The sequence below is a fragment of the Saccopteryx leptura genome, chromosome 3 (assembly GCF_036850995.1).
Source record: "Saccopteryx leptura isolate mSacLep1 chromosome 3, mSacLep1_pri_phased_curated, whole genome shotgun sequence".
Taxonomy (NCBI): Eukaryota; Metazoa; Chordata; class Mammalia; order Chiroptera; family Emballonuridae; genus Saccopteryx; species Saccopteryx leptura.
This window is the reverse complement of record NC_089505.1, coordinates 257,353,325-257,366,898: the sequence shown is the minus strand read 5'-3', so window position 1 is coordinate 257,366,898 and position 13,574 is coordinate 257,353,325. Positions and strand designations below refer to the sequence as shown.

General features: G+C 40.2%; 1 protein-coding gene across 3 annotated transcripts in view; it reads left to right on the top strand.

The window, feature by feature from the left end:
• Positions 1–1,908: 1,908 nt before the first annotated feature.
• PAPOLG (poly(A) polymerase gamma) overlaps positions 1,909–13,574 on the top strand; it is a 34,224-nt gene continuing 22,558 nt past the window's right edge. For all 3 annotated transcript variants that reach the window (XM_066378207.1, XM_066378208.1, XM_066378209.1), the window contains exons 1-4: positions 1,909–2,140; positions 4,930–5,091; positions 6,574–6,640; positions 13,356–13,437. In XM_066378207.1, the coding sequence (XP_066234304.1) occupies positions 2,124–2,140; positions 4,930–5,091; positions 6,574–6,640; positions 13,356–13,437 (328 nt within the window). In that variant the 5' untranslated portion in view covers positions 1,909–2,123. The remainder of the gene's footprint in view (positions 2,141–4,929; positions 5,092–6,573; positions 6,641–13,355; positions 13,438–13,574) is intronic.

Sequence of the window (13,574 nt, the reverse complement as noted above, 5' to 3'; positions counted from 1 at the left end):
AAAACAACTAAAAACACTATCTTGGCAATATTGAACATTGGGGAGGGAGGAAAACAGGACATCTAAAAGTGTCTGTCTTTGCCAGCTCAGAAGAAGGGGCTCTGAAAATAAATACTACATTAAGACAAACACCTAAGTTGTATTTAATAGGTAAATGTATCTGTTACAACTTATATACAAATTCAACTTAAAAACAAACCTACAGAACCTATCTCCTTTGGAACCCCGGTACCACCTGTATCTTCATTTTACAGACGAAGGAAAGGGCTTTTTAAGGTTAATTTTCCTGAGGTCACATAACTAGTATGTAGCAAAACTAGAACTCAAATTTGGGTCTCCTTTGCCTTGAAGCCCATGCTAACTACAACTCTTTGCTGCCTGGAATAGGTTTTGCTTTCTTCCTACCACCTGCACACAATCCCTACTCCCAAATCTTGCTAATTTAGGCAGCAACCCCTTCTCTAGAAAGGCACTATTGAGCAGCCCCTCCCCTAAGTTTAAGTGGCCCTCTTTAGGCCTCCCTAAATCTCCTGATCCTATCTGTATCATAGACCATAATGTAGTTTAATGATCTCAGTACAAGATTTTTTTTTTTCAGTATAAGATTTTTATCCTCCACTAGACTGTAAACTCTTGAGGGCAGAAATAAGTTTCGCCCATACTTGACACATAGTAGGTGCTTTAGTCCTGCAACAAAAGAATATCACGTTTTTTTAGAGGAGGGGACAGACAGGCAAGAAGGGAGAAAGATGAGACACATCAGTTCTTCGTTGTGGCACCTTAGTTGTTCATTGATTGCTTTCTCATATGTGCCTTGACTGTGGGGCTCCAGCAGAGCCAGTGACCCCTTGCTCAAGCCAGCCACTATAGTGTCATGTCTATGATCTCATGCTCAAGCTGGGTGAGCCCGCACTCAAGCCTGAGACTTCGGAGTTTCAAACAGTCCTCAGCATCCCAGGCTGACACTATCCACTGTGCCACTGCCTAATCAGGTGACAAATATTACCTATATTTAATTGTTTCCTCACTAAACTTCACGAGGTTAAAGAATACATCTGGTTTTGTGTACCATTAAATCACTGCCACCTAACACATGCTTCGCACAGACTAGGCTTTCAATAAATATCCTGAATAAATGAATAATTCTATACGTAATCTTCTTTACGTACTGTGACTCTTGAGTCACATTCCGAGAAAGAGCAGCTTCTTGACGTCCTTTTCCTGGTAATGATCTAGTATTTCACATTATTTCTACACTTCAACATTTTGAAATTCGTCATTATTTTCCCGTCTCCATCTTCACACTCTGGTAGAACATGATCTCTACTCTCTGGAAGTGCTTGACTTTGATTTTGCTTGACGTTTATCCTATTGCAAACTGCTAGCGATTCCTTTCTGCCTCCCTCACTTAACTACCAGGATGTCATGAATGAGGGGCGCCGGGCAAGAACTGAGAGGTGAACAATTAACTTCCCATTTACAAACTTGCTTTTCCTTGGGAAAACTGCAAAGTTACACGTTCGTGGTTGTGACCCGCTAACGACCGAATCTCCTCAACGAGTGGACTAATGAGGTAGGACTATGACTAAAGGTGTGGAATAACAGAAGAGTTAAAACAGTATTTGCTAGGTAAGATCTTTTTAAAAATATGATATAGGCTCTCATTAGAGAAACAAAAAAAATACGTTTCAAATTACCTTCCAAGCAGTTTGCCTGGATTAACAGTCCCACAGACAAAGAAGCAGACCAAAAGCTCTTGCCCACGAACATTCTCAGCCAGCTCCCGCGCTCCTGTGAGCGGGGCCAGCAGAGCCTCCCAAGACCCGAAGGAGGAGGGGGCGGGATCGAGGGCGGGGCCAGGCTTCCTAGGGGCGGGGCCGCGAGACGAGGGGCAGGCTGGGAAGCGGCGCCATATTGGCGTCGGCCGCGCTGTATTGTCATAAATAGAGCCGGTTATGTAGTGTTTTCACTACCCGGTTGGGTACCTCGGCCGTAGTGAGTGAGAAAGTGAGCGAGCAAGCGAGCTGCAAGCGACAGAAGAAAGTGGACAGGGGGAGAAGGGAAGGGCAAGAACGGGACTCCAGAGCGAGAGACCCTCGCTTGTGAGGGAGACGCAGGAAGCGATGAAAGAAACGTCTGCGTAAGTGGTGGGGGTCGGCGGTCGGGGGATGAGGCGGTGAGAGGTGGGCTGAGGTGGTCGGCCCGGAACTCGGTTGCCGTGCTCTGGCTGGAGCTAGCCCGGGTGGTCTCCTTCCCCGCTCCGGTCGGTCGGCAGGGGTACCACCCCTACAGCCGGCGGCTCACCTGGCCACAGTCCTGCGCATTGCACGGACTCGGGGACTCCGGGAGTCCCCATCTGCCCCCAGCTGTCCCGCCTCCGAGGACGACCCCAGACGAAGATGCGGCGGGAGAGAGACGAGTGTGTCCGTGAAGAGAAATTGTCGGTCACTCTCCTGCCCCCAGTACTGTCTGAACCGGTCTCTTCTCCTGTCTGCATTGGCGCAGACACCATCCCCCTACCTCCCCCTCCTCTCTTCCCGACCCGCTGTCTCCAGTTCTTCAGGAGTGAATGATCTACTCCTTTCTCTTTAATAAAGGCCGTGGTCTTCTCGCCCTCCCCAGCCCTCCCCACCTGCCCATAACACACCTACCGGACTGTACCGCCTGCTCACACACGCTTCGATAAGTCACAAATCGTTTCCGTGCTTGGCGGAAGATTTTGTTGTACTTTCTCATATTTTGGGTCATTAGGAAAAATGAGAAAATGCAGAGAATGACATAAACATTCATCTCTCCCAAAAAGCAAAGTAGTGTGTGCTGACATATCTTTATTTAAAAGAAATCGTTCCAAATACATCTGAAGGATTCTTGTACCGCCTAATCTGGTCCCATTCGCCTCTCTTCCGAGTTCCCCACAGTCCTGACTTTGATGGTTATTGCTGCATGTTTTTTTGATGCCATTACTACATACTACCTAAATGTACATAATAACTGGCTTTGTTTTTAAGCTTTATATGACCATTATCACACTTGTCATTCCACAACTCGCTTCTTTAGTGTAGCATAGCTTCTTTGAGCTTTGTCCACGTTAATATTTTTAGCTCTAGATAATTCATATTAACTGGTGTGTTGTATTCCATTGTAGGGCTATGCCCTAATTTAGTTCTTTTCCTGCTAGAGACTATTTTGGGTTGTTTCTAGTTTTTAATGTTACATACAGTGTGGCAGTGAACATTCTTGTATGCATCTTCTTGTACATATATACAGAAATTTCTCTTACATGTTTACCTGTAAGTGAAATTCATGAGTTGAAGGGAATGTGGGATTCTGTTGCTTGATGTTTTGCTCTTTTGGTTTTTTGGTTGTCCACCCCCCCACCCCCCATCTAGAGGATGGAAGTTCAAAACCACAGATTTGTAATTTCCGTGCTTGTGGGGCCTTAGACAGCCGACTTTTTTAGCATACATATAAGTGGAACCAAGATGATAATTAGTGTCAAAACTGAAGTAGTTATGAAAGGGAGAATGGAATGGTGGAAAGATCATGGGTTTTGGAGTTCAAATCCTGACTCTTCTATATTTTTGGATCTTAGGTACTTGCCTGTAAAGTGGCACTATTCAATACCTTCCTCTCAGGTTTATTGTTGAGATTAATTGAATGATCATATATAATTAATCGGTTCCCACCCATTTACCGTATACTTATAAACACACACAAACAATACCAAAACACCTCTCTAGCTCTGTTAGAGGTAAAAGAGCTAAATCTTTAAAGAAGTTACAACTTGAAATAACTAATTGAAATTTTGTTCTATGGCAAAATAAATACTAGAAAGAAACTAAAATTACCAGTAATGATGTTTCCCTTTTGTTTCTTTGAGTCATTTCAGGTATATAGACTATTTTATCTTCCATTTGATTCTCTCTAAAGAAATTTTAACCAAAGAGCATATGATAAGCTAATGTATTGACCAGTTAAAATTCAGAAACAGTCACTATTGTATTTTTGTGTGTTATTGTTTACAGCACTAGTTTATTCATTTAAAAGACTGCTCTTTAAGTTTACATTCTTACTATAGGTGTTAATGGTCCTCCATGAAAGGATGGCTAAGATGGATGATAGGTTTAGTTAGTTGTATATGTTTGTTTTTACTTTTATTTTGTAGCATTGTTAAAAGTTTAGCATAGCAACCCACATTAGTCCCAAATTTTATTTTGAAATTATTAATATGTGTAAATCCAAAAATCTCAGAAATTCTGTTGTGCTAACTTCAAGACTATAATTTCCTGATGGCTAGGATGTTTTCAAGGGTAACTTATATTCCATAAAAGGTTACCATTTAATGTAAAGCATTTGATAATTATTCAGTGTGAAAATGGTCCGAGTACCAGTCTAAATGAAGGAATAATTAACTCGAGTCACGAAATGTTAGGACTCTAACTGATTTCTTTTTAAAAGCCATAATATTTCACAAGGACCTTCTAATGTGATATTTTTATTTCTTGGGAGGGGGGCATTCTTTTTATTTAGAGCTTTCTTTCAAGTGGCTGACTGCTTTTCAGAGATTGAATCTAGATGGTACTTGACTAAGTCTATGGGGTGTAGTGGAGGTGGCCCTGGCCCAACTCCCATTCAGGCCTTTTGTGTTTGAGCTGAGTGGTGTTGGCACAGTTGTCCTAATGCCAACACATGCTGCTTTTGGCTTAAAAAGACATCATAATTATGAAGGTTGGAGACAGTATGAATAGCCTTTCATCAAAATAAACACAAAATACCCGTTTTTCCTTTTAAAATAAAGGTCCCTGCTGTGACTGTTAGTATTAATAAGTAAACTTTTAAGGTAGCTAAATTAATGAGTGGATTGAGAAATTCAGTGTATCAGTATGATATGCTTTAACTTTTTTCTGCTGTTTTGTTTTTCTTGAACAGAAATACTGTGCTGGACAGTCAGCGTCAACAAAAGCATTATGGAATCACCTCTCCAATTAGCTTGGCATGTCCTAAAGAAATTGATCACATTTACACACAGAAACTAATTGATGCCATGAAACCATTTGGAGTGTTTGAAGATGAGGAAGAATTGAACCACAGGTATGTCACTTAAAAATGCAAAATATTTTATAGTATGCTTTTTAGTCATTAATTTTACATACATATATCAGGGTACCTCCTATGTCCCTGCCAAGGGATTTAAATAAAGGAAAAAATGAAGAGAAATCTTGGTTCTTCTGGAACTTACATTTTAGGGTGGAGGTTAGGGAAGGAGACTAACAATTAGCAAATAAGTAAAAAATAAATAAAAATACATGTTACATGTAACAAATGCTACTGAGAAAAATAAAGCTGGGAGTGGAGGTTGTCAGTGAAGTTCCTTGACATTTCAGGGAAAATTTGGGGATGAGGGAGTTATGTGGACTGTTAAGGGAAGAGCATTCTAGGTAGATGACTGGAGGTGAGAGTGTACCTGCTTTGTTTAAGGAATATATAGCAAGGTGGCCTCAGTGTTTGAAGCAAAATGAATAAACAGGAGAATATGGGCTTAAAGAAAGGTGGAAAGGAGTCTGTAGGGGACGGTCACTTAGGACAATGTAAGCCGTTAGAAAAGTTTTGGCTTTTACTCAAGTGAAATAGGAAGCTATTAGGGTTTTGACCAGAAGGTTTATATGATTTACTCATGTTTTAACAGTCTCTGGCTGCCTATGTTGAGAATAGACTGAAGGGGGATCAAATTTTTGACCTGGGGAAACTAGTTAGAAGGCTGTTATAATCCAGGGAGGAAATGATGGTGGCCTGAACTGAGGGCGTGGGGAGGCAGTGATGGTGATAAGTAGTAGAATTTTGGATATGTTTTAAAGTTAGGGTTGTCTGATGGCCGTGGAATGTGTGAGAGAAAAAGGAGAGAGGGGATTGAGGATGATGCCAAGGTTTTTGATCTCAGCATTTGAAGGATGGAATTTCATTACCTGGGTTAGACTGAAGGAGTTGCAAGTTTGGACAGAACTAGGAATTCAGTTTTCATGTTATCTTTGAGATGCCTAAAATCTACTTCTCTCTTTTTTAAGATATATGGATTTGGATATGCCATTGGTTGCAAGTTTGTTTTAATATCAAACTTTTTTTTTCAAGTTGCTTTTATTAAGAATATTATTTCATAAAAATTAGCCAATAATTATTTTACCCATTTTAATTATCCAAAGACCTATGATTTTCAATAATCGAATGCTAATCTCTTATCACATTGAGTTGATTTTATTCTATAGTAAAACAAAAAAAGTTGACAACTCATTTGGTCTTTGCAGCCTTATTGAAAGTAACTTTGACTTTATTAGGCTTTCTGAATTTTTAAAATAGCTTAAAGAACAAAAACTATTATCATTTATCATCTCTTTAGAACTCTTAGGGACCTAAGAATGCCAAAGAGATGTGCCATGTATCAACAGATGTTATAGTATTAACATGTATATAATATGTTTTTACCCTAACACCAACACAGAGGTACTGACTATATGTTTAATTTTTAAAATACTGTTTGTGTTTTTGTTTTCATCTAAAGCATGTTATTTTTTATTGTAGGCTGGTTGTTCTTGGTAAATTGAACAATTTAGTAAAAGAATGGATTTCCGATGTTAGTGAGAGTAAGGTAAGACTTTTAAACTACAGTGAATTCATAGTTTCATTACTTCCTAGTCTTTTAGTCATGGTATTAAGATACAGGATTTGAGAATACTGTTTCCCCACATGTAAGATGCCTGCATATATAAGACGCACCTTAATTTTGGGTCCTGAAATTTGAAAAAGAAATGTATTACATAAAGTTATTGAACTCAACTTTTATTTATCATAAAATTCATTTAATTCCTCATCACTGTCAACTTCCATCCATTAGCTTGTCCTCATCTGTGTCAGATGACGAATCACTGTCTTCAGCAATAAGTGTAAAAAAGTGGGAAATGCAAGTAAAAAAAATATCTACAACCACTGTATAGGACGCACCCAGTTTTTAGACCCCAAATATTTTGGAAAGGAGTGCATCTTATACATGGGGAAATATGATAATTTGAAATACATTTAAACTGGCTCTATGGTATACTTGGACAGTTGAGTATCTTAAAAAAATAATAATAAAGGAGGATTTACCCCAGAGATAGCCAATGCTAGGTAAAATTCCACATAAATGTTTTGCGTGACCACAACTTAAATATCAAGGGATTGTACTTAAAAAGCCAGATATCAGCCTGACCAGGTGGTGGTGCAGTGGATAGAGTGTCGACTGAGATGCAGAGGTCCCAGGTTCAAGACCCCGAGGTTGCCAGCTTGAGCGCGGGCTCATCTGGTTTGAGCAGAGCTCACCAGCTTGGACCCAAGGTTGCTGGCTCAAGCAAGGGGTTACTCAGTCTGCTGTAGCCTCCTGGCCAAGGCACATATGAGAAATCAATCAATGAACAACTAAGGTGTCGCAACAAAAAACTAATGATTGATGCTTTTCATCTCTCTCCGTTCCTGTCTGTCCCTATCTATTCCTCTCTCTGACTCTATCTCTGTCTCTGTGTAAAAAAAAAAAAAAAAAGCCAGATATCAGACTTCTTGGGAAATACCAGATCTAGCAATACTGGGCCCGCCTTTGTGGAAGGTGGGAAGAGGCTAGAATGGAATTGGGCTCCTGCCCTCCAGGGATGGCTCACAGCTTCCACCACCCCTGCCCGCTCTGAAGCAGCAGCTGTCATTTATCAGTCAGTGTCTGTGTTTCTTATGGGTACTTCCCTTATTTGCATACCTGCCTGGACCCTGAGACATTGGAGTTTGCAAATCCTAATTTATAGTTATACAAATTTTTCTTCTAAAACCAATAGCATTTTTCTTGCTCTCTTGGAGTATTTTTAATATAATTGAATTTTTGTTTGAGAATTATCACTATGAATATTATTTTACTGGCTGTACAAAAATAAAGTAGGGCATGTTCAACTGAATGACACTATTAGCTCTTTGATTAAAGTGGCTCAAACTGTTGTGTTTAAGATTTTTGCTTGTTTTTTAATAGTTTTCCCATTTTACCCTTAACAGCAGTCAGCTGAAAGTTAATGTGTCTCTCTGCAAAGTCCCTTTCTACTCTTTAATCCGCATGGGTTCAGAAATTACCTAAACACCTGTTAGACTTCTTTCCTTTACAACTTTTATTATTTCTTTCTGTACCTATGACATATTTAAAATTGGTTCTTTTAAACAAAACTATGACTAAGGTTATGAGGAACTCTGCTAAATCTATAGTCATTGAGTTTAAATAAATGGTCTTTATGCTGTTTACGTTTTGCTGCCAAATGGCTGTTGGCTCATTTCTGAGCTCTCAGCAGGGTTATCAAAGTGTTCAGATAAGTTGAATTCTGAGCAGGTTAAATGGTAGTCATGAGTAATAAAAAAAATTTGTTCCTGACCAGGTGGTGACGCAGTGGATAGAGCGTTGGACTGGGACGTGGAGGACCCAGATTCCAAACCCCAAGGTCACCAGCTTGAGTGTGGGCTCATCTGGTTTGAGCAAGGCTCACCAGCTTGGACCCAAGGTCGCTGGCTTGAGCAAGGAGTTACTCGGTCTGCTGTAGCCCCCCCCTTCCCAGTCAAGGCACATATGATAAAGCAATCAATGAATAACTAATGTGCCGCAACAAAGAATTGATGCTTCTCATCTCTCTCCCTTCTTGTCTGTCTGTCCCTATCTGTCCCTCTCTCTGTCTCTCTCTGTTTCTGTCACACAAAAAATTTATTTCTCTGCTACTAGGTGATTAGCTCCTTAAGAAAAAGAACTGTCTCATTTACCTGCACAGGCCCAGGGCAGGGCTCAGGCATTATAAATAAATGTGTGGGGAACCTGTTGTCCCCCTCTAATCAGTCCATAATTGCAATGGGTATGCAAACCAAATGTTCAACTTGTGAGAATTATATTAAAATTAGAGTAACAAGCTTCATAATTTGTGTATGGTCTTTTTTATTTAATTAATGAATTTATTAATTTGTATTTTTCTGAAGTGAGATGTAAGGAGGCAGAGAGACAGACTCCGGCATGCACCCGACTGGGATCCACTGGGCAAGCCCACTAACGGGCGATGCTCTGCCCATCTGGGGCATTGTTCTATTGCAACCAGAGCCATTCTAGCGCCTGAGGCGGAGGCCATGGAGCCATCCTCAGCACCCAGGCCAGCTTTGCTCCAGTGGAGCCTTGGCTGCAGGAGGGGAAGAGAGAGACAGACAGGAAGAAGAGGGGGAAGGGAGGAGAAGCAGATAGGCACTTCTCCTGTGTGCCCTGGCCAGGAATCGAACCCGGGACTTCCACATGCCAGGCCAACACTCTACCACTGAGCCAACTGGCCAGGCTGTTGTGTTTGGTCTTTATGTCAACCATTGCAGCTGTGCTGAGCCTTTGCTTCCAGCCCTATTCAAAGATGCATTCAAGATAAGTCATGTGTTATTATTTGCAAAAAGAGCTAGATTAGTTTGTTGAGAACTGCACCTTAATTTTCTACTGCATGGTTTCTTTGTATTTAAAAGAAAAATCTAGTAGAATTCTGTTCCAAGGTCAAAGGTTTTTTTTGTGTTGTTTTTTTTAATTAATAGGATTGCTTTTTATTTTACTTTAATCATATTAGTGCTTTAATCTGCAAAAACTGGTAGCTGGTTTTCACTTAAAAATTTTTTTAATTTAAATTTGTTTTAACATTTTCCATTGTGTGGATAAGGTGATTATAATTCCCTTTCATTTATGCATGTTTTAGTTTGGGAAACCTGAAGGATTTGAATTAGATCAAAGATTATTTGAATATTCTTTCCACATTTGGGATAAACAGTCTATAACTCCAGATCAAAGCATTTTTTTCTTTTACAAATCTAAAATTTTAGTTACTAGGTTTATGGCAAAAATATTTTATTCTGAGATACAGTATGTTACTTTCTCAAAATCATACAAGAATCATGTTTTTTGGCCTTGGCCGGTGGCTCAGTAGATAGAGCATTGGCCCTGCATATGGACATCCTGGGTTCAATTCCTGGTCAGGGCACACAGGAGAGGTGGCCATCTGCTTCTCCCCTAACCCCTCCCTTCTCTGTCTCTTCCCCTCCCACAGCCAGTGGCTGGATTGGTTCCAGTGTTGGCCCTGGGTGCTGAGGATAGCTCTGTTGATTTGAGCATTGGCCCCAGACAGGGTGCAGGGTTGATCCCAGTCAGGGCTCATGCAGGAGACTGCCTCACTATCTCCTCTCCTCTCACCTTAAAAAAAAAATCATGTTTTTCAAAGTAGGAAGGTATGAAGGAGTAAGGTAAATTAAAAAGTCCTGGCTTCTCTGTTCTATTGGTTCACATTTTAATCATCAGTAAATTTACTGACTCCTTTATAGCTATAATATTATTTGTAATACTCTTGAAACATTAATATCCATTAAGCAGAGGAAGTAGCAAACAATATCCTATTATACATATAATTTTATCCAAGTTAATCAGCAGATATTCTTTGGAACTTGCACTAGGCACTGTGGGGAAATAAGTCAGAGACAAAGTTCTCACCTTCCAAGGAGTTTAAATATAGTTGAAGAGATGGGACGTCCATGCAGAAAAAAAGAAAGGTCATTAAATACAGTGTAAAAGGGGTTAAAGATAATAGAAGCACAGTGGGGGGTAATAAAGAGCTCATTATGGAGGGAAAGATAATAGAGAAGTCTTCATGAAAGGTGAAACTTGAAGTGAACTTTGAAAACTATACTGCTCACAAAAATTAGGGGATATTTCAAAAACAAATATGAAACAATAAAATATCCCCTAATTTTTGTGAGCAGTGTAGATGGTGTTAAGAGACCCAAGAAAGATGGGCAAGCATTCAAGGCAGTGGAAAATGGCAAATGCAGTGAGAAAGAGACCAGATTATTGACAGGTTGACAGTTGGAGCTTCAGAAGGGAAGATTCAGGAGACAAGGCAAGAAAGTGAAAATTCTTAGGATCCAAGGATCCTTACCTCAGTAGTCAGGGAAGAATGCATTGGCAAGTTTTTAAGTAGAACAGTTCTAATAGAGTAGTTTAAGAACATTAGAGAATTTTGTACAAAATGGAGTAAGGGAAAATAAAAACTAAGGGCAAGAGGATAGCTTTGTGATACCACTAAATAGCCTAGAATTAGGGGTGGTAGTTGAATAGAAAGGAGACGACATGAGGGATATAAACTAAGAACTGTAAGCCAGCCTGACCAGGTGGTGGTGCAGTGGATAGAGCGTCAGACTGGGATGCCGAGGACCCAGGTTCGAGACCCCAAGGTCGCTGGCTCGAGCAAGGGATTAATTACTCAGTCTGCTGAAGGCCTGCGGTCAAGGCACATATGAGAAAGCAATCAATGAACAGCTAAGGCAGGGGTCCCCAAACTACGGCCCGCAGGCCACATGCGGTCCCCTGAGGCCATTTATCCAGCCCCCGCCTCACTTCCAGAAGGGGCACCTCTTTCATTGGTGGTCAGTGAGAGGAGCATAGTTCCCATTGAAATACTGGTCAGTTTGTTGATTTAAATTTACTTGTTCTTTATTTTAAATATTGTATTTGTTCCCGTTTTGGTTTTTTACTTTAAAATAAGATATATGCAGGATTGCATAGGGATTTGTTCATAGTTTTTTTTTATACTCCGGCCCTCCAGCGGTCTGAGGGACAGTGAACTGGCCCTCTGTGTAAAAAGTTTGGGGATCCCTGAGCTAAGGTGTCGCAATGCACAATGAAAAACTAATGATTGATGCTTCTCATCTCTCCATTCCTGTCTGTCTGTCCCTGTCTATCCCTCTCTCTGACTCTCTCTCTCTGTAAAAAAAAAAACACACACACAACAAAAATCTGTAAACCAAGAAGATAATGACTATAGGTAAAGAAACTGAGGCATAGAAAGAGAAATCAGCCTGACCAAGTCGTAGTGCAGTGGAGAGAATGTCGGACTGGGTTGCAGAGGACCCAGTTTCGAAACCCCGAGGTCGCCAGCTTGAGCGTGGGCTCATCTGGTTTGAGCAAGGCTCACCAGCTTGGACCCAAGGCCGCTGGCTTGAGCAAGGGGTCTCTCGGTCTGCTGTAGCCCCATGGTCAGGGCACATATGAGAAAGCAATCAATGAACAACTAAGGTGTCGCTACGAAAAACTGATGATTGATACTTCTCATCTCTCTCCGTTCCTGTCTGTTCCTATCTGTCTCTCTATATCTTTGTCACAAAAAAAAGAAAGAAAGAAATAGAGAAATCAGCAAGGATACCTGGTTTATCATAGAATCTTTTGCTAGTTTCAGGCATGGATATTGAAGTGTATCATAATGTCCAAGTGAAAATATCTGATGGGCAAATAGAATTGACTCTAGAGGGAAGTGAAAAGAAGCATTATAATTCTAGTATAATCAAAGAGATGTTAATTAAAGCTATTAGATTAGCTTTCATAAGGAAATCATGTCAAGATGACCCCCTTGCTTGCAGAAACGTGGCTGAGCCAGAATCAAGAAATTAATCTGTCACAAAAACCGAAGGAGAGATGGAATTAGTCAAGAGGATGATAATGTAGAGAGCTGAAAGTGCATTAGTTTGGAAATGTTCCTTGTGATTGAGCATGATGGAACCAAAGACAGGCAATTGGAAGGGACAAGTAGGGTCAAGTGATAAAAAGTGTTTTTCTTCAGATAGAGATGTGTGTATGTGTAATGGGCATGCATTTGTTTTGTCTTACCTCTGGGGATACCCTCCTTACTGCAGGGGCCAACCATAAGACTCCTAACTGCCCACCGGTTCCACAGTAATGGTGATTTATAAAGTAGGGAAGTAACTTTACTTTATAAAATTTATAAAGCAGAGTTACAGCAAGTTAAAGCATATAATAATAATTACTTACCACGTACTTTATGTTGGATTTTTGCTAAGTTTGGCAGAATAAATCTTTATAAAACAACTTACTATAGTTAAATCTATCTATTTATACTTTGGTTGCTCCGCTACCGCCCACCATGAAAGCTGGAACGCCCACTAGTGGGTGATAGGGACCAGGTTGACTACCAGATTTAGAACATAAAAACACAACTAAGCCACAGAAAAAGACTGAAATATACTCTACTGTACATTGTACTGTAGTAACAGAAAAAGTGACAAAGAATGAGTGTTTGCCCACATAGTTCGTAAGTATGACACTAACAGCATAAGCCAAAACACTCATGTCAATTTTTTAAAGTTTATGGCAGTGAACATCATAAACTCGAAATGTATGTTGAGAATGTCATAACCCAAGGACCCCCTGTATATATCTGTAGCATTTAGGTAATATTTATGCTAAATAACTTGAACAGTTGAATGCCTTTTGTTTAACTTTATTTTAGAATCTCCCACCTTCTGTTGTGGCTACTGTTGGTGGTAAAATTTTCACATTTGGCTCCTACAGGCTTGGAGTACACACCAAAGGTAACTATTTTTCTATATTCTACTAGTAAGGACTTTCAATAACAAATGTTTATTTGTTCATAATTTAAAAATACAGAAGAGCCTGACCTGTGGTGGTGCAGTGGATAAAGCGTCGACCTGGAAATGCTGAGGTCGCC